The sequence below is a fragment of the Electrona antarctica genome (assembly GCF_951216825.1).
Source record: "Electrona antarctica genome assembly, chromosome: 12".
In the NCBI taxonomy this organism is placed as follows: Eukaryota; Metazoa; Chordata; class Actinopteri; order Myctophiformes; family Myctophidae; genus Electrona; species Electrona antarctica.
This window is the reverse complement of record NC_136793.1, coordinates 26,546,341-26,566,785: the sequence shown is the minus strand read 5'-3', so window position 1 is coordinate 26,566,785 and position 20,445 is coordinate 26,546,341. Positions and strand designations below refer to the sequence as shown.

Sequence of the window (20,445 nt, the reverse complement as noted above, 5' to 3'; positions counted from 1 at the left end):
TTTGTGCCCCCACAAAACCTTCCTTAGCTCGTCCTTGGATGTCATTTCTGTGTTTCCCCCCACGTGACTGTCTTTTAAATCAGTGAACACACACACACACACACATACGAGTGAGAGTGAAGCATATGATATGACACATGATAGACAGTCAGGGGGTGGCAGGGGATGTGGGCCTTGACACATCTCAAGGCAAGCCAGGGGCTCGAATTTGATCGTTGCCCAGGGAAGGAAAGCCTCCCAGCCACACAAACACACACATGCCACCCCTGCCCCCGTCGCTGTCACAGTGAGAATGCAGGCCTCAGTGATTAAGCCCAGGCCCAGGCAGGTTCCAGCATCACTCTTCAATAACAGACATTGCCCACAGAAGACACCTGTCAGTGGGCTTCTTTCTGTCTCGCCAACACCCAAATGCACGAGTTCAACCAGACGGGAACATTCAGAAAGCATCCATCGGCTACAGTGACACGCATGCACACATGGACGCATGCACGTACGCACAAACACACACTCTCTCTCTCCTTTGTGCTTTACAAAAAGCAACGCCTGGCTTTGTGTGCCCCCCCATGACGTCATGAAGTCTGTGGACTTTTAATGCTTGCTTTATTCATGCTCCCCTGTGACGTCACGTGGCAGCAAGACCAGGCTCCACATGAGGGTTATTTTTCTGTTCACTGTGAGGATGACCATCTTTGCCGTTGGAGTTCAGTACAGAGGCATTGGTAAAGATTAACCAACTGGTATATTTATTCACCAACAGAACAATACCAACTGACATAAATACAGGAAGCTCTCGACTCCCAGCACAGACTCCTGTACAGGAAGCTCTCTACTCCCAGCACAGACTCCTCTACTCCCAGCACAGACTCCTCTACTCCCAGCACAGACTCCTGTACACTGGCAAAATGGCAGCCTTTTATACCCAGCTGGAGATAATGGTCCTGGACTATACCATTCTACAGGGATGTTTAATCCAATACAATAAAATACATGCAAACATACAATAAATATATATATAAAAAATAATGTTAAGCCATACAAATATTACAAGTCTCTGTGAACTACACAAGTTATATCATAATTCCTTCACACTGCAACATTAATCACAACAACACATCTTAACCCCCCTCTGCTATCTTGACATGGTCCAGCCCAATCTTTACTGAAACACATCACAGGCAATTGTTAGGCATTCAATCAAACCTCAACAATATAAACTCCAAACATATTGCACCTATCACCCACATTGTACCTGCCCATCATGATTACGACACCCCAAACATTTCTTTATCTCCTCAGGTGGAACTCATTGGCTTAGCTAGTGGCCATCTCAGCTAACCAGGAAACAACAATGATTCAACAATAAAATCATGACTGTGCAAAATACGCTGTGCATTGTGTGCAAGCTACTAAAATGCCAATATGCTATGCTATTAAATCAATCATGGTGACAAATGCATGTGCAAAATAAGTAACAGAGGACCTTTCTGCTACAGTGTGGAAATGGGCCATGACAGCCTAGTAGGCACATAGTGTAAAACTGTACCCATAAAGGATCAATTTTTCAACTCTTTAGGTGTTAGACCAACACTCAACAACATGATTTAGCTGTTCAGGGAGAAGCAAAGCACTCAGCCTGTACCAGTTGATGTGACATTAGAATGTTCTGGAGCACCTCGCTGCTCCACATGGATTGTTACACAGCCCACTCACTGTCTGTCGGACGCCCAATGCGCTTTGTTTTTGTTGTCTTTGTTGTCAAAAAATTGTCGCCCCCCTCTTTTTTTTGGTACAGGAAATCAAGACACGCACACAGAAAAGCCTCCAAAGTTTCCTTTGGAGTCACGTTTTCTCTCCTTGACTGACAGATGCAGGCCGATGAAAGCAAATCAGAACTTGCCATAGACTTCAAAGGTTGCTCTGTTCCGTCGTTTATTGGCAACAATGCATGACAACCTCTCTCGCGATGTGGATTCTTCAAACTAGGGAGGCTAAAAGCAATGAAAAAAAATACTAGAAGAAACGGAGGTAAAGAAGCAGCCATCCAAACAGCTAGAGGGGGTAGAGGAGGAGGGGGAGACCTGAGTGGTGGAACTGAATTGGACTGATTTTCCAAAGCGTTTTCAATTCAAACCAGGCTTTTGATGTGCATTGATTCTGATCCCAGGGATGCTGGAGACAAGGAACGCTGACGGCTTGAAGTTGTCTAGAACTTTATCACTACGAGGCGAGTGTGGACTTCTCACTCTGGTGTGTGTGTGTGTGTGTGTGTGTGTGTGTGTGTGCGCGCAACTGTGCATTGGCCTATACAACAGTAATTAGCTGAGTGTGAAAGCTGTATTGAAGTAAGCTGCTTGGTTCTGCTCTCCTAACCCTGATTCGTCTAGAGTAGACTGTCTTTATATATCTTTCTTTCTATCTGTCTATCTAGCCATCTCTCTCTCTCTCTCTCTCTCTCTCTCTCTCTCTTTCTCCTGTCCAGGATGGCACAATTGACTGCTACTGACCTAATTTGGGCAAATCTCATTGACCTACTTCATGGGTGGATGCCGACTTGCCCACAGGAGGAGGCACACGCATGCACACACACACACACACACACACACACACACACACACCTCAACCTCCTTTACAGTTGCTATGGTACCGGCCCAGGCCTGTACCCCTTTAATCTTCCCCTAAACCCCTGTTTGCCCACTGCTCTTCTCCGTCCCATTCTACCGTCCCAAATGAACATAATGAGCATCTCAAAACACTGACACGTAATGCGAGATGAAGGCATGATGGCCGTATGTCTTTGTTTCATATGGTCTCAGTCTCAGAAGTGAGGCAGTTCTTCATGGCCCTCTGACGTGACACAATCAGCATAATTGCATATGGATGTGATTATTCTCCTGTCCAACTGGCTGCTATTCTCTAATGAAAATACAGATCCCAAAACAAATTTAATCAAGTGTGAGGTGGTCCTTTTTGAGAGATGAACACACTAATCTGTATACAAAAACGAATGTATAAAACGCATTCGTTACACAATACAATAATTCTACATTGCTGTGATTGGCAAGTCTTTTAACACTCCGATTGCCCGGGGTTATTTAATCCATTAAATCATAGCGCCCGGCGATTTATAGTAGCGGAGCACTTTTACAGACGGACCGGATGTTATCCCGGATGTGGCTGTAGCATCTAAATGTAGCCAAAACACTCTAGAGCAGAGACAACAACATGAGGTATGATTAAATCTATCGCGACTAGTGACAGGACCTCGGTGGGCCGTCTAAGACATGATCTTTTCTTAGAATTGGATGGGATGATTTAGATAAAGAGTTATTAACGAACGAAGATTTTCTGTCTCGTCGGCAAAACGGGGTGACATTTTTGATGACGTCCCACTGTTACGCAACATCAAATGTTGCGCAACAGGCGATGCGATCGGTCTTGATATCAATAACCTCCGTCTTTTTGATAAAACTTCGTCCTGGGTGCTGGGTGTTACTAATTGAAAGGACGGTGAACTTCGTCCTCGGCGATTGGGGTGTTAATAGAATGCACCCCTGGAAAGCTATTCGTTGCTAGCTGATTACTTCCAGGTCCTAAAATACATATCGCTTGATATGTTGTTTTGGAAGGGAGTTATAATGCTAGGCTAATCTGATGTTGACTAAACACTTTAGCTTTTTGCAAGCTTTTGTGAAAGCACAGGTGTGTGTGTGTGTGTGTGTGTGTGTGTGTGTGTGTGTGTGTGTGTGTGTGTGTGTGTGTGTGTGTGTGTGTGTGTGTGTGTGTGTGTGTGTGTGTGTGTGTGTGTGTGTGTGTGTGTGTGTGTGTGTGTGTGTGTGTGTGTGTGTGTGTGTGTGTGTGTGTGTGTGTGTGTGTGTGTGTGTGTGTGTGTGTGTGTGTGTGTGTGTGTGTGTGTGTGTGCATATGTGCGTGAACACTTCTCCATGTCCACACTCCACACGCACGCGTCTCAGGGTGTGAGTATGTGTGTCCCCTGCACACAAAGCCTGTCAAGGCACATGCAGCAGCAACACACTTCGTAGAGGGCAGACGTGCGTCGTCATGGCAACGCGTACAGATGTCAACAAAAGAGGCTCCAGGGTGAACATTGTCTCTCTCCAGTCCAGCGGGGTGCAATTTATCTCAATGTAGCCACGAAAGGCAGCTATTTACATGAAACGAGAGCCGTTTCTGGGAAGCAGAGGGGTCTCTCTGATGGTTTTCATGTCAGCTGCCTGCTTTTAGCCTGAGAGTGGAAACCTAAACCATCTTGAGAGCCAGAGAGTAGCTCGCTGTAAACCTACGGAGAGAGCTCAGTTCCCTCATGTGGTTGTAGCTTCTTCCCCCTGTGAAAGTCCCTCGCCATTTCCCCTCAATGTGCTCAGCTCAGAGAGAGAGAGCAGGCCAAATGCAGCATGTGATTTCAGAGGCTTACAGTTCGCACAGAGTAAATCTAACCCTTTCGTTTTATAGCTTATCCTTAAGAGAGTGGCCCTAACATCAACGTCAATATTTACAGGAATTGCCTGCAGGCAGGAGAATCGACCACCACCAATTTCAAGGGAGATGTTTTCAACCTGTCTGTCTGTCCGTGTCTGTCTGTCTGCATCTGTCCGTGTATGTCTGCCTGTCTATCTGTCTGTCTCCCTCTGTCATACCTTCTTCTGATACACACTCCGTCTTCATCTCTCTACTCCCATTCTCTATGCAGTATCCTGTCGATCATGGCACCGGGGCGGCTGTGATGTTTGTCTTTGGTTTTTTCTTTGTTTGATGTTTGGGCGAGAGTCGGCATACTGTGACACACGGTATACCCGCGCAGCGCGCGCGTGTTCAATAAGACCGGGGCTTTTGACACAGGCTCAGCGGCAGTTTGAGAGATGCTGGATGACGCGTGTCAAGTGATATTAAATGTGAGAGAACCCCACCTCCCTCCATCTTCCTCCCTCTGCCGTGGACTGTGTCTGCTGTGGTTAGTGTGAGGAATGACACTTCTCGTCAGGAGGGGGTTGGGGGGGGGCTCACACTCCACGTCTGATGTATGAGTGCTCGCATCTCAGTGGGCAGAGTGGACACTTTGGCCTACATTAAGCGGGGATGGCTCTGGGAAGGTCAACTGGTCGTTCTGAGCAGGAGGCGATGTGCGCGCATACCTACTGTACATACTGCGCTGTCGCCACGTGCCTGCTAATTTCCCATCACAAACTAATCAGCGCCCGAGGCACTTAGTTAGAGAGCAACGTATTTGTCTGATAATGATAATAGCCGAGCTCGCTAATTACTAATGAACGGGTGTGGGTTTCAGCTGTTGTGGCTCTTTTGTGCTGTCATGGCTCCCGTATGCCTTCTGACCGAGAGAGGATATGTTAACTCAGGACAGGCTACTTTGTAAATTATGACTTTGTGTACCAGGTCGCAATCCTCCTGGTTTTGGCACTGGGGAAAGAACGAAAAGTGAACAACAACAACAACAACAACAAAAATGGCTGGCTACAACTGGCCGAGTCATTTGAAAAACAAAAGGGAAAGGGGGGAATGCTAACCCATTTCCTGGTGGATGATAATTTGTGTGTGTGTGTGTGTGTGTGTGTGTGTGTGTGTGTGTGTGTGTGTGTGTGTGTGTGTGTGTGTGTGTGTGTGTGTGTGTGTGTGTGTGTGTGTGTGTGTGTGTGTGTGTGTGTGTGTGTGTGTGTGTGTGTGTGTGTGTGTGTGTGTCAGATAGTAAAGCAAAAAAACGTGAGTAGTGGGCGAGTGCTATTTCGGGGCAGCCACAGGCAAGGTTGGAGGGGGACGGGAGGGTGGGGGGGACGTGTGTGTTCAAGTTGGGGAGCTATAGAGCAGGAAGTGACGGCACAGCTGAATAGAGAACAGAGTGTGACCTCAGTGACTCCAGGAAGGAAGGGGTTAAGTGCGAGAGCCGCCTGGGCTGCATGGGCTGTGTTACGCAAACGGGCGGCTGGCTGGAGCTGAAAGGGGGAGTGCTGAGCTCAGAGGAACACTGGCTCACAGCCATCCCTCTCTCTCTCTCTCTCGCTCTGTCTCCCCTCCCTCCGCCTCCTCTCTATGACCCCCGCCTCCCCCTCCCCCTCCCCCTCCCCGCTACAGCTGAGCGCTCCCCATGCTTCCCACCGCCAGGCGTGGCGATGTGTGTTTTTGTGTGCATGTGTGCCTCAGTGTCTGTGCTGGAATGCAGCCTCCCCCTTTGACTGGGGACTGTGTGTGTGTGTGTGTGTGTGTGTGTGTGTGTGTGTGTGTGTGTGTGTGTGTGTGTGTGTGTGTGTGTGTGTGTGTGTGTGTGTGTGTGTGTGTGTGTGTGTGTGTGTGTGTGTGTGTGTGTGTGTGTGTGTGTGTGTGTGTGTGTGTGTGTGTGTGTGCCCGCACACCTCTTTGTGTGTGTGTCTGGAATGATGCCTCTCCTTGTCTGGTGTGTGACGTCAGTACACACAACGGGTCAGCTTAGGGCTAGGCGACGTTGAATTTGCGTGCCCGTGTGTGTGTGTGTGTGTGTGTGTGTGTGTGTCAGGGGAGGGGAAATGGGGAGGAGTCATTTGTTGGAGTGAAAAAAAGAAAGGAGGGGCTGTTTGTGAGCACAAGGAGCTTGACTGCAGGGAGTCACTGAAGTGTGTGCGTGTGTGTGTGTGTGTGTCTTGTGTGCTCGCACATCACTCACGAATGTGTAGCGCATTTGTGTATCTATGCACATGAATGCATCATGAGTCTGGTTCAGGGGGTGGAGTTGTGTGTGTGTTCGCCTCAGCAAAATGGGAGGGGTAATAAGAGTAAGGTTATTTCCTGGCATGGACTACTGAACCTAAAAACCCACGTGTGTGTGTGTGTGTGTGCACACACACACACACACACACACACACACACACACACACACACACACACACACACACACACACTGACACAGTCACACTTTTTCTTTCTTTTTTTCTTTTTTTTTCAGTCTAGTCTTATTAGTACTCGGTTGTTTTCATATGGGAATTAATTTTCTTTTTTTCCACATCCATGTTAGAGGCTTTTCTCTGCACTAGTTGGACTGTGGTATTTTCTTACATTTTGCCACAGGCCTAGAGGCTAACCTCTTCATCCCTATAACCTCTTTATACTATTTCTTCGTTTATTTTTCCTCTTCCCTTTTATATAGAAAAACAAAATCATTTGAGTGTTGACATGCTCAAGAATGTAATTGTCAGCAAAGCAATGCATTACAAAGCACTCGCATCATTACAATTTAGGCATTTAGCAGACGCTCTTAATCCAGAGCGACTTACATTAAGCAAGAACAAAAAGCATGGCAATACATCACATACATAAAAAGGTAGTTATCATGAATCATACGTAAGCTAAGAACGTAACAGTGGAATATCTATATAATGAAATGATGCATATTATATACTTTATAGTGATATGTCTACATAAATCATCATTAGGATTTCAACAGTGTTACATGTACAAGAGAGTATACAAAAGGACATTTGATTATCCTGGTTCAAAATGGACATTTGCTTATTATTTGTACACTCTCTGACTTAACCCATTAAAACTGGGAAATCCTCTGTTATTTTGCCGTGGCTATTCAAAAGATAAGCTCACATAACATCAAAGTACACGCTGCTTGTATTGTACATCTGCTATTTGTTCTTTGTTTTGTTTTTATCTTGAAAGTGTGAGAACTACCGAAGGCATTTGAATCGACCACAGGTCTCTGTGTGCGTGTGCGTGTGCGTGTGCGTGTGCGTGTGCGTGCGTGCGTGCGTGCGTGCATGCGTGCGTGCGTGCGTGAAGGACACCAGTGCTGTTATGTCTCCAGTGTATAGGTTTGTCATTAGAATGACTCTCGAGCCCTGAAGTATCAGACAATGGCTTTTCAATGGATCCCATTACCTCCGCCTATAGCTCGCCCCATTCTACAGGGACCGCCCCTGCTAATTGCACACATTCGTATCCAGCCAGCTGTAATTTCATTCACACTAATGAAACTTGCACAGGGTTTGGGATAATGTATAGTTAATGTACAGCCAGGAGAAGGAATTAGCTGGCTCCTGGCTTATCCGCTGACAGAGATTTATTGAATCTCGGTCCATAGGACAGTCCAGTGAACACCATGCAGGTCTCATCTCCAATTCCAAACCCAGGTGTTATTTATGGATAGAAATGTAGCTAGCAAGCTTGCTTGTCCTATAGAGCGTTGCAGTCCCGCCCCCTTTCATGACGACGACAGGCCCGGAAGAGAATTCCCCATTCATTTTCCCCATACATAGACGTTTCAAAAAGTATTTATTTAAAGACCTTTTAAGCCTCGGACAAAGCCAACTCTTGTTGTGACAAATCATGACAATAAACACAACGTTTTGGGCCGATCAGATAATTAGAAAGAAGAAAAAAGGGCAAGGTACAACACTTTTGTTTTTGTTTTTCTTCTTTCTAATTATCTGATCGGCCCAAAACGTTGTGTTTATTGTCATGATTTGTCACAACAAGAGTTGGCTTTGTCCGAGGCTTAAACGTCTTTAAATAAATACTTTTTTAAACGTCCATGGGATAAATGAATGGGGAATTCTCTGTTGTCGTCATGAAAGGGGGTGGGACTCCGACTGCGACGCTCTATACCATAGCTATACTTAACTGTATGTATTAACACATTACCCGCCAGGCCCTGCCCTTTGACGTAGATCTATGTCATTTAAAATGTCTGCCCGGCCGCCATTGGCGTCGATTCACGCCAAAGTGTCTTTTATAGTGTTTATGATCGATCGAGTCGTGATGCTACTTACATTAGCACTGGGTTGCTAGGTGATGATGTCAACAGCAGTGGAGCGCACCATCTTGAATTTCGCGTGAACCTGCGCCCATTCAACCTGTTTCTTTCGATCGCCTTTATTGCCAATTCCTTGTCCCAGATGGCATTTCTGGTCAAAACAAGCTTCATTCGATGGCCCATATCCAACGCTGTAATCGTCGTGGTAGTCCTTTCTCATCGTCCAACAGCCGGGCCGACAACACACAGTGAAAGTAACATTTGTGACGTGGGTTTTGACTCTTCAAAATGAGGGTAAAATGGGGGGAAATCTTAGGCAGTACGAGGTTAATTAATTAATTTATCCTGGCGGTGTAATGTGTTATTAAGCCTATAACGTTACCATAGGCCGTAGAGGGATATTTTATCAAATGTATATCACAGACATAAAGATGACTTGTGTCTTTTTTTAGTCTTGACAATGGTATTATATCTCCTGAAATGTTTCTGCCCGTGGGCGGTAGCTAGCATGCATGATAGCGATTAGCTTCCCTGTACTGTACTATCTGCAACAAGAACCTTCCTCCAGCTACACTATTTGATAATAAATCCCATGAGCCTGAACTGTGCAAATCATGAATATTTATTAAATTTAGGTTCAATTTCATCTCTCAATTCCACAATGTTCCTTTTTTTTCCCTGTACCAGCAGGCCAACCGGAGCATTTCTGTAAAATCTGCCTTGCCTGACAGGCTCAATGCAATAAAATTAGAACTCAGTTTTGTAAGTGATAGTTAGAAAATTGCAAGTCATTCCTGATGTACCGCTTGGCAACTATATGGCAGCAGCCCAGTAGTCGACTGTCATTTCAGCCGCCAGCTGATGACAACTCCAATCACCCGCGGGCCGTCAGTGCGCATGCACACAGTCACATATACACACACGCACGCACATACACATACACATACACGCACGCATACGCAACTGTGCTTGCAAACAGATGCCCTCTGTTGCTATGATTAATATGTAGATTTGCTGTCAGAATCTCAAGCGGAAGTAATGTCTTTGAAATTCAGACATTTTCTCAAAACATTAATTTGTGTGCATTTATCTGACAGTACATCTATGCATATTCTAGCAGTATGTGTTTTTGTGTGTGCAATGCTGTGCGTGAAAACACCTGCAGAGACAAAAGGCCTTTGGATTGTATGACGAGCAGAGGAGCAAATATGGCTGCCTCTGGAGCTCAGCTGTGTTATTCCAGTATGACACACACACACACACACACACACACACACACACACACACACACACACCTACGCCTGGAGCGTGGACTCCTGCAGAACTGCATTGATCTATGTTTATAGTCTTGGTATGGGGGCTTCCTTATAGGACCACACACGCATGGACACCACACACACGCACAGTGACTGTAGTTAGACTTAACCTCTGTGCAGTTTTTAAAAGGGTTTGTGTTTTCCTGTTAGTCTCTAGTTCAAGGAGCTGCCATGCAGAGAGAGTGCACTGCAGAATGATGGGTGGGATGTGGGACCCTTTGACGACCCACTGTACTGTGTACAGCCGGGTCTTTCTCTAGGCTTAGGCCAGATTTCCTTTCAGTAGGGCCTCTGCATGAGTCAGGCAGTCTAAACAGATGGAATTCCAGTTCCAACAGCGGTTCCCTGTGAAGATCTACCAGGCCTCCTTTGGCCAATAGAGGATTCCACTTGAGAACCTTACCAGCCAGATCGCGCCAGAAGTGGCCCTTGTAGTTACACAGCCGTTTTAGGGCTGGAAAGCTGGGATTTAGGCACCGCTCGTCTTTGTCTGCAGTTCTTGTAAGTAATTGAATTGATGTTCAAAGCTTGAGGTGTACAACAGGAGCAGAAGAATGGGCCTCAACTCTCTTCATACTGTCTCTCATTGTCTCACTTCCACACTGTATTTGAAATTATTTTCTTTCTTTGTTTTAGCAAACACAACCAAAAACATGTGCGTGCGTGCGTGCGTGCGTGCGTGCGTGCGTGCGTGCGTGCGTGCGTGCGTGCACACACACACACACTGCATGGTGCCGTATTAGATTTAGGTGACAGTCACTCATGAGCCAATTCAGCCAATAAACTTAATGACCTTCCCACTGCTGGGCCCGAATTTTCTCCATTGACTTGGAATCTTAATTTGATTGGGGAAATATATGTATGATGCTCAATCTAATTTACCCAGTGGTTTTGCAACACTGAGCGCTTTTGTGCTTAGGCAAGCAAACCTCTCAGCCCCGGCCCCAATCCCCACTGACTGCCTTCATGTGGGAAGGGTAAGCTATGGCTAAATCCTATTTTATAGGGCCTATATAAAGACTACATTCTTCCGTCAGGGCACGTCTGCATGGGTGTATGTCAAAGGAGCTGTGGGTCTTACTCAAGGCCTTCCTCCTTGAAATAAGAGCAGGATTCTGGTATTTCTGGGGCCCCTGGTTGTTGAATAGACAGAAGGAGTGGTCCTTGCTGGTCAAGAGAGAGCTTGCTGGCTTATCGGCACTTATATGATTTCAAAAAGAGAAGGAGAGATAGAGAGAGGGGCTATTTGGGGGAGAATGCTTTGATGTGGGTCCCCTTAGGAGTATGGGTGGTCCATGGTCCTTTGTGGGTTTTTAACATATACACAGTATACTCAAACACACTCACACTCATATTTGCTTGCTTTTTCATGCACTTTTTTTTTTATCAGACTCTTGCACAGAGCTTCAAGCCAAGTGTGATTTCACCCGGGCGGTCAGGAGGGGTTTCTAGGGCAACCTCACAGAGGCCTTGTTCTAAAAATGGCCGCCATGGTTCCTTTGAAAGCCTGCCCTGGCTTTTCCAACATGAACACAGAAACAGCCCTGAACACCACTAGCAGAGGGGAGGGGGGCAATGAGGGCCGGAGAGGGGAATGCAGCCTCCCTAATAGCTAGCACATGAGACGTTGAAGGTTTCATACCCACCTAACCAGTAGTCATGGGAGAAGGTGTGTGTGTGTGTGTGTGTGTGTGTGTGTGTGTGTGTGTGTGTGTGTGTGTGTGTGTGTGTGTGTGTGTGTGTGTGTGTGTGTGTGTGTGTGTGTGTGTGTGTGTGTGTGTGTGTGTGTGTGTGTGTGTGTGTGTGTGTGTGTGTGTGTGTGTGTGTGTGTGTGTGTGTGTTCAAATAAGATAAATAATTATTGATCCCCAGGGGGGGTCATAATAATGGCAGCAGAACCAAGTATGAAACACAGGAGAGGTAGACCAGGAGTGGGAGAGTGCTGCAAGGTAGTGTGCATGTGTGTGTGTCTAAACAGTAATATCCCTGTACTCAGCGCTTGGCTAAATTAAAAGGGCAGTTTTGGCGTGGGGGGCAGTTTTTGGTGCCCAGACGATTGGATGGAGAGAAGCGAAACTCATTACCTACCCATCTGTCAGAGAGAAAGAGAGAGGGAGCTGTGGGAATGTGGATGGAGAGAGGGAGAGAGAGAGAGATGAAACGAGTAGGGGAAGGTTGGAAAGAGAGAGTGTCCGTTAAACCCAGGGCAACAGTTTCACAATAGAACACGAATAACTCCTTTATCACCACTTAGTTTTTTTGTTCTCCACATGTTTTGAATCTGCAAAAAATCCGAGTGTGTTAATTTTCCCTTTGGGAGAAGGAGAAGATATTTGCAAAAGAGAATACAGCTGTTTTTGTGTGTGTGTGTGCATGCGCATGTGTGTGTGTGTCTTTCAGAGGCAGATTTTCCTTTGAGCTCCACATGTTTCTGATGTTCCCCTTTTCTCCTCCCTTCTCTGGACCATGGGCTAATCTTGACACACACACACACACACACACACACACACACACACACACACACACACACACACACACACACACACACACACACACACACACACATGCATTGCATACTGTGATAGGAACTATAAAAAGTAATTTGCAATCAGTGGGGCGTTTTTCTTACACAACTTCTATTTTTAGCTCTGCTAGTGATGGGGGCTCTAATGATGGGGATGTTGGCCAGTCTGTCGGCCCCGTCAATCACTTAATCTACTGGCTGTTATTTCCATGGAATTTGCTGTGCACGTTCATGCTCCCCACATGATGACCCCCTCAGGTTTTGGTGACCTCGTGGCCTTTCTTCTTGTGCCACCATTAGGCCAATTGTTTTAGCTCTGGACCCAAAAGGGGAATTCGATGTCTCCCCTAGAACCCCAAGCTAGTGAAAATAGCCAATCTACAAGCTCACACAAGTTCACAACGTGTCACATCGCGACACACTGTGAGCTTGTAGATCTGCTATTTTCACTAGGGTACTACTCCTTAAAAGTAGCTTTATTATTATTTTTTTTCATTTCTGAAGTTCTTTTGAAAAATCTTTGATATTGTAGATATCTCTGAATATTTACTTTTTCCCCCCATTAATGTTTTTAAATATAAATGTGTCCGCAACCCAGAAATAGGTCCCGACCCAGTGTTTGGGAAAGGGTGGTCTAGTGTCTGTCCTCTAGTACAGCGGTTCCCAAACCTTTTTGGCCGTGCACCCCCTGTTACCTCCCGACCTAGCTGATGCACCCCCTGTTACCTCCCGACCTAGCTGATGCACCCCCTGTTACCTCCCGACCTAGCTGATGCATCCCCCCACATGGAAATATAAATTGCATAAGCTATATAGAGACATATATTTCCTTTTTATCCACATATATGCACATATGAACCTGAATATGGCATAATATATGCAGCATAGGCTATATTACTTGCCATATATTGGCACAATATGTTAATATATTTAAAATAAAACCATAGCACCACCATTAGTCTTTTCATGTCACGCACCCCCTAGAAGGCGCTCGCGCACCACAAGGGGTGCACGCACCACAGTTTGGGAACCCCTGCTCTAGTACAACCCTCAGACAAAATGTCACCTTTGCATACATTATTTCTCATAATCTATTAGATTATAGGGGTGGGCGATATGGTGATAAATATCATATTGTGATACAATATTCAGAGATATCGTATATATCGTGATACAGTGAATGCACATTCTATTATTGTTCTATACCTTAATTTATACTTTTGTAGAACGACTGTTTTGTTAGCCACATTTTTTTTCTTCACAGTTTTGTTTATTCAAGATTTCAGGGTATACAGGAGTAAATCGGATAATATAACAATATTGTTAGCCAAAATTAATACTGTATTTTAGTTTAAATGTTCTGTTACTCCTTTTTCTTTTAGTTTCTGTTACCTTGTAGGTGGTTGTACTGTTAAGTAACTTGACAATAACCCTAAAAACCATATCGCCCACCCCTAATAGATTACATGATGAACGCAATACTGATTTGCTGTCCCCATGGGCTTCTAATAATGGCAATGTTGATCGATTTATGCTTGGTCCTGGTGGGACTTCTTAGAGTAACGATTGAAGCTGTAGTATAGGTAGGTGATATGGGAGGGGGGGGGGGTATTTATGCTTTAAGCAATATATTGTTTGTGCAGATATACTTTTGACACCTTTTTATGACTGGGGGAGATCAGAATTGAGCTGCAGGCATATAGTTTGAACTGAATATTAAAACTGGGCCACAATCACACCACAACAATCACACCACAATGAAGCAGTGGATTAGGGGTAGAGTGGCCGCATGGCAACCGCAAGGTCGCCAGTTTGAACCTGGGCTCCCCCAGACTTAGTGTCGAAGTGTCCTTGAGCAAGACTCTGAACCCCTAATTGCTCCTGATGTGCTTTTTGGTGCCTTGCATGGTTTCCGCTGCCATCAGTGTATGAATGTGTGTGTGAATGGGTGAATGTAATGCACAATCTCTGTAAAGCGCCTTGGATAAAGGCGCTATATAAATGCACCATTTACCATTTAACGAATGGCTCATGGTGACCTAACATTTAAGTAAACTAGTCCCACCCTTCCTTCTATAGTATTTCTGTCCCTGTGCAAAGGAGAAACGGCACATGGCACATTATGCCAAAATAGTTGAAGATTCTACAATCTCACAACGTGACACATTGTGAGCTTGTTAATCTGTTATTTCCATTGAATGTCCACACCCAGAACAGGGTCGCTATGGTTGTAGTGGTCTTTCTCTCTCTTTACTAGTGTATTCCTTTAGCATCCTGCATAAAAACATTTCTGCACCCAGAACAATCTAGGAAAAATAGAAGCTACTTTGACCTGCCCTCGGTTTTCAGAGGGCAACCCTCAGCCCCCACTCCTATCTACTGTATATTATACGATGAAATATTCAACTCTCAGCCCCCCTCCCCTCTCGTTCCTAATGCAGAGGCACAGAGAAGGCTTTGATATTCGTGTTAATACATGCTCGATATCACAGCGCACCATGTGCTCATCCCTTTGATACATTTATTTAGAGATGTATGTCTTTGCTTGCTACGCATGCATTTTTCCCCCGACCTCTCCTGAGCACATAAATGCATTCATAACCCGCTCTGTCTTTCTTAACCACTCCCCGTTATTAATAAATGCATGATCTCGTGCTGTGTGTGTGTGTGTGTGTGTGTGTGTGTGTGTGTGTGTGTGTGTGTGTGTGTGTGTGTGTGTGTGTGTGTGTGTGTGTGTGTGTGTGTGTGTGTGTGTGTGTGTGTGTGTGTGTGTGTGTGTGTGTGTGTGTGTGTGTCTCCTGCATATGCTCATCATCGGTGGGTGTATTAGGGCCACTGCTGGGGACCCCGCCCCACTCATGAATATTCATGGGCGCATAATGACCGTCCGCCGCCTCTGGAAAGAGCAGTCAGGAGAAGATCAAACGGTTATATTCAAATGAAAGGCTATATTATTGATAATCACGTACACAGACTAATAACCATACTCTCTATAGCCTCCTTGCTTCTCTTCCCCGGACGGTTCTTCTGAATGTTGCACTTTTAGAGTCGATTGCTGATGCAAGATGCCGGGTCTAGATGTCTGGCAGGCTCGTGTAATATCACTCAGGCTGAAGCCTAATTTATGCTTCATAGTTTAAGTGTTTCATGACATGCAGAGAAAAATGATGTCCTTTCAACTGAAAAAAGAAAAAGCGAGGAGAAAAAAAAAAAGATTAAATTAGACTTAATAGCAGAGAGTCTGTGGCCATTCTTGATGTTGCTCTCATGACAGGGGAACATGGGGCCTTTTGGCTGGTGACCACGGCTAAGTATGTGTATGTCTTGACTTTCACATGATTGGTGTGCTTGAACTTTAAAATCTATCTGGGAGAGATGGCTTCAATTATGTCATTTACTGAAGGTCAAATTCAATGAGTTCATCAAATCATCCAATTGTAATTTTTACTCAGTACTCTGTAGATATCTTGGCTGTATAATAATATACAAAGGCTATACTTATGATATTACTATCTTCCTTGTAATATGTTATTTTGTCCAACCACTGACCATGTCTTGTTTGATTGTTTGTATATTTGAGGACAACACAATATAGTTTCAGAAATGTATTTTATTTCCATACATTTTGTTCTGGGTAAACTGGAGCTAAATGATCATTGCAGTCTTTCCGTCTCTCTTACCTCTCCTTTCTCTGTCCATCTCTCTTAATTAAATCCAATCCAATTCCAATTCACTTCATTGGCAATTTGGCATGAAATATTTCCGTATTTGTTTAAAAACAAATCACACTCGTGTGCAGTGAGGGGGACATCACGTGTGTACATCACATTCCGTGCTCATATGGACAGACATACTCACAAAGACGTGCATTCAAAAACATTTAAAAAGTAACAATATCGACAGACGACAGTAAAAGATCATTCAAAAGGAACCTGTTTAATCAAGTTTCCCTCTCTTTCTCCCCCAATTTCCAGGGTTCCACCTGAGTGGCACGGTGACGGACCCGGCCACGCCCTCGTCGCCAGAGCTCGTGTGCAGCGTCAGCGTCAGCTTCGACCGCTGCAAGATCACCGCCGTCACATGCACGTGTGGCAACAAAGACATCTTCTATTGCGCCCACGTGGTGGCGCTGTCCCTGTACCGCGTGCGGAAGCCAGAGCAGGTCAAGCTACACCTGCCCATCTCAGAGACCCTGTTTCAGATGAGCAGGGACCAGCTGCAGAAGTTCGTCCAGTACCTCATATCGGTCCACCACACGGAGGTGTTGCCCACCGCACAGAAGCTGGCCGACGAGATCCTGTCGCAGAACTCTGAGATAAACCAGGTCCACGGTGAGCCGTGTGTGTGTGTGTGTGTGTGTGTGTGTGTGTGTGTGTGTGTGTGTGTGTGTGTGTGTGTGTGTGTGTGTGTGTGTGTGTGTGTGTGTGTGTGTGTGTGTGTGTGTGTGTGTGTGTGTGTGTGTGTGTGTGTGTGTGTGTGTGTGTGTGTGTGTGCTCATGTTATCTGCTGTCTGAGACTGTGTACTCGTGTCCATTTCATTGTGTGTATGGGATTAAAAACCCCAATGCCCTGTGTTTGTTTATATGCAAGCATATTTCTGTTTATCTGTGTGTGTGCGTGCGTGCGTGCGAGCACGCGCACAATGTCTATGCGTGCGACGTGCGTGTGTGTATCGACTGTGTAATAAAGGTAGAGTCTAGCAGGATCAATGCTCCTCATTAGAGATCCAGGCAGTAAAGGAGAGACCGTATGCCTCTAATCAACACTATAGACCTGTTATTTACCTCTGAGAGGGAGAGAGCGAGAGGCAGACAGAAAGAGACAGACCAGAGCAGGAAAGGGAAGTAAAAAACGGCAAACATATCTACGCTGGCTATTTTCATCCGAGAGAAAGGTAGAAAGAGCGATGGACATAACAGAGATGCATGAGGATCAAACAGAATAAGAGAATGCAATATGACGTGGGAGGTGGCGGTGTGGAAAAGCAAACTCTCATGGTTTACTCTCCTTACCACCTCTCCTCTGAGGAGGGGGGGTATAGAGATTGAGAAATGGGGACAGACATAGCTGAATGTGTAGAGACTAGATAGGCTGAGAATCAGAAGGTCCCCAGTTCTGGACTGTGTCAAATGATCAAGACTCATAACCCCTAACTGCTCAAATAGCGCCCACAATCGTTGGAATGGGCAATTGGCAGAGGGACTGAATTGATGGTGTTATTGTTGTTGTTATTGTTATTATACATGATACTCAAATACATTGGCATTGAACATGTCTAGCTGCCACCACGTAGAGACAGTGATATGTTTACTTGAGTTCATACACCATTGTATGACCAAGTATAAATCTGGGTTTACTGGAACACCACTATTTACCAGAAGCAGCGAGTGCATAATCCGGCAACGGCATGAGACGCGGCACTACCGGGGGGAGGACCGGCAGTAGGTGGATGGATTATGACAGCTCCGTTCCGCTGCTCTGTCGGGTCCGTTCGGCAGCCGCACAACAACCGCCGCAACTGCCCGTAGACTGCCGGTAACAGCCGTGGAGCTGCCGGGGGGAGGGGTGGCATGTCTCCGGGGATTATGTCACTCCACTGCCACTCCATCTCGTGGCTGCCGCTTCACGCAGCAACTGCCGGTAAACTGCCGGTATCAGCCGCGGCGCGGCCCGGGAGAAGGGGCAGCAGCTACCGGGGAAACTGGGGGGATTATGACACTCGACTGCCGCTCTCTTCCGTGGCAGTGCGTTTGGTCCGACATGCGTTGCGTCGTGCTTGCGCTTGCGGTTAGGGTAAGGGTTTAGGGTAGAGTGTCGGGCTGATGCCGCCGAGAAATACTGCCGCCTGCCGCAGGTGTTCCACGGCTGATGCCATGTGTTGCGTCGTGCTTGCGGTTATGGTTTGGGGTAGAGTGTTGGACTGATGCTGCAGAGAAACACTACCGACTGCCGCGGGTGTTCCGTGGCAGATGCCGCTACCGGGAAATGCACTCGCTCTCTCTCCTATTTACCTCATTCACTAAGCTCGGGTCTGCACATATTTTATTTTCAATTTGTACTTTTGCCGCATTTCTGCACTTTTCCAAGTCTAGAGTCTATAATTCATCAATCTCTTTTTGTTCGTGGGTTTTAGTGGACGTACTCGTACACTCAAACTCACATCTGCTCTGGAGCAGACTTATACTGTATGCCTCAAACATTGTGTATGTTCGTAGAATGCCTTATTCTTCATGCAAAAAGCCAAACCCTGAATAAAATATTTATGTGCCCAACATTTGTCATATATAAAAAAGAAAAACGATGTCAAACATCTATGGATGCATATAGACATGAGGCAAATTCAAACTTGTATTTATTTTCAGTGGACGCATTTAGAGCTGAATTATTAGGTCCTTCGTCGTGTTTGCCGTGTCTGTAAATGTGGCCACGTGCATTATATTGCAGGAGGCAACAGGCACAACTCCAATGTCACGCTATTCATTTATAATATTAATCACATGAATGCCACACAATAGTCTAATAAGTCTTACCATCCAATCTGATGAGGATACAGTATGGATTAAATCTATAGCGGTGTCCATATCCATTCGGACGTAGGACAGGGTATGTTGTTAATCCAAAGGACAGATTTCTCCTCTGTAATCAATAAAGCGCGATCTGGTCGGATCTCGGCATTCCTGGATTCCAGCGTCATAATGTTACCCCTTTAATAGAAACCTAAGGCTTCTATAAAATCCTTTCCACGTTGTTTTAGTATTTGGTGGTGGGGTTAAACCTTTTTAACACCAAAGAGCAGTCTAGTTTATTAACGGTTCAGTTGATCCATCGCGTGATCGAGGGACTCCAGACAGAGCAGATGTACAAGTTGTCAAGGCGGTGTGACTCGACACGGTGGAAGCTTGCAGATCTGTTTTTTTCCCAAGCTGGTTATTTCTGGTTGCCTTTTATGGTGTTAAATGGGTCATGGAACAATTTACGACCAGCTTATACACAAAATTTACGACAAGGTTAGTGAATGAGGCCTACTATCTTTATCTTTCTTATCATATTTTTTTTTCCTATCATTAAGGTTTGCTAATTTGCTCACCTGAAGGATGTCAGATGACCCGCCCAGCCGATAATTATAACATTATGCCTCAATTCTATCCCTATGAATTTCCTGATAATGTGATGTTCAACACCTGGTGATGATAAACACCTGGGAGACTTATAGCAGTGTGCAAGCTCTTACCTTTCTCTGTCTGTTCAGCACCTGCACCAGGGTTCACAGTAAAATATACTGCTATTCACCGCTCAAAGTGTACACAATTTATTTTTTACACATTCAGAGCCGAGTTAACACTCTGGGTTCGGCTGTGTGTGTGTGTGAGTCCACACTGTGGACGTGCATGAAAAGACTGAGAGGAAGGAATACACAAGAGAAACACGCAGAGGAGCGATGTAAAGGAGAATGAGAGAGATGACATTCCTATCTTGTTATCAACAAATGTGCCACTGTTTGTACCTCAGAGAAGAGAGAGAGAGAGAGCTAGGAGGATTGGAGAGAGGATAAGAGATGGAGAGAGAGGAGGAATGGAGAGAGGATAAGAGATGGAGAGAGAGGAGGAATGGAGAGAGGATAAGAGATGGAGAGAGAGAGAGACAAGTGGGGATTTTGAGAAAGGAAAGAGAATGATGTGATGATGGAAGGAACAAGGAAAAAAGGCGGAAGACTTGAGAGAACGGAGGAAAGAGTGAGTGCACAGACAGATCCTCTGTGTTAATTTAACTCAGAAGAGTGTACCCTTATGGATTCTTTTTTTGGTTCTATTTTGTACACCGTTCGGATCTGAAGGAACACT

At 45.5% G+C, this 20,445-nt stretch overlaps 1 protein-coding gene across 2 annotated transcripts in view; it reads left to right on the top strand.

Moving 5' to 3' along the window:
• LOC306934524 (zinc finger SWIM domain-containing protein 6-like) overlaps positions 1-20,445 on the top strand; it is a 63,608-nt gene that overhangs the window by 14,138 nt on the left and 29,025 nt on the right. For both annotated transcript variants that reach the window (XM_079517125.1, XM_079517124.1), the window contains exon 2: positions 16,579-16,935. In XM_079517125.1, coding sequence (XP_079373251.1) covers positions 16,579-16,935 — 357 coding nt within the window. The remainder of the gene's footprint in view (positions 1-16,578; positions 16,936-20,445) is intronic.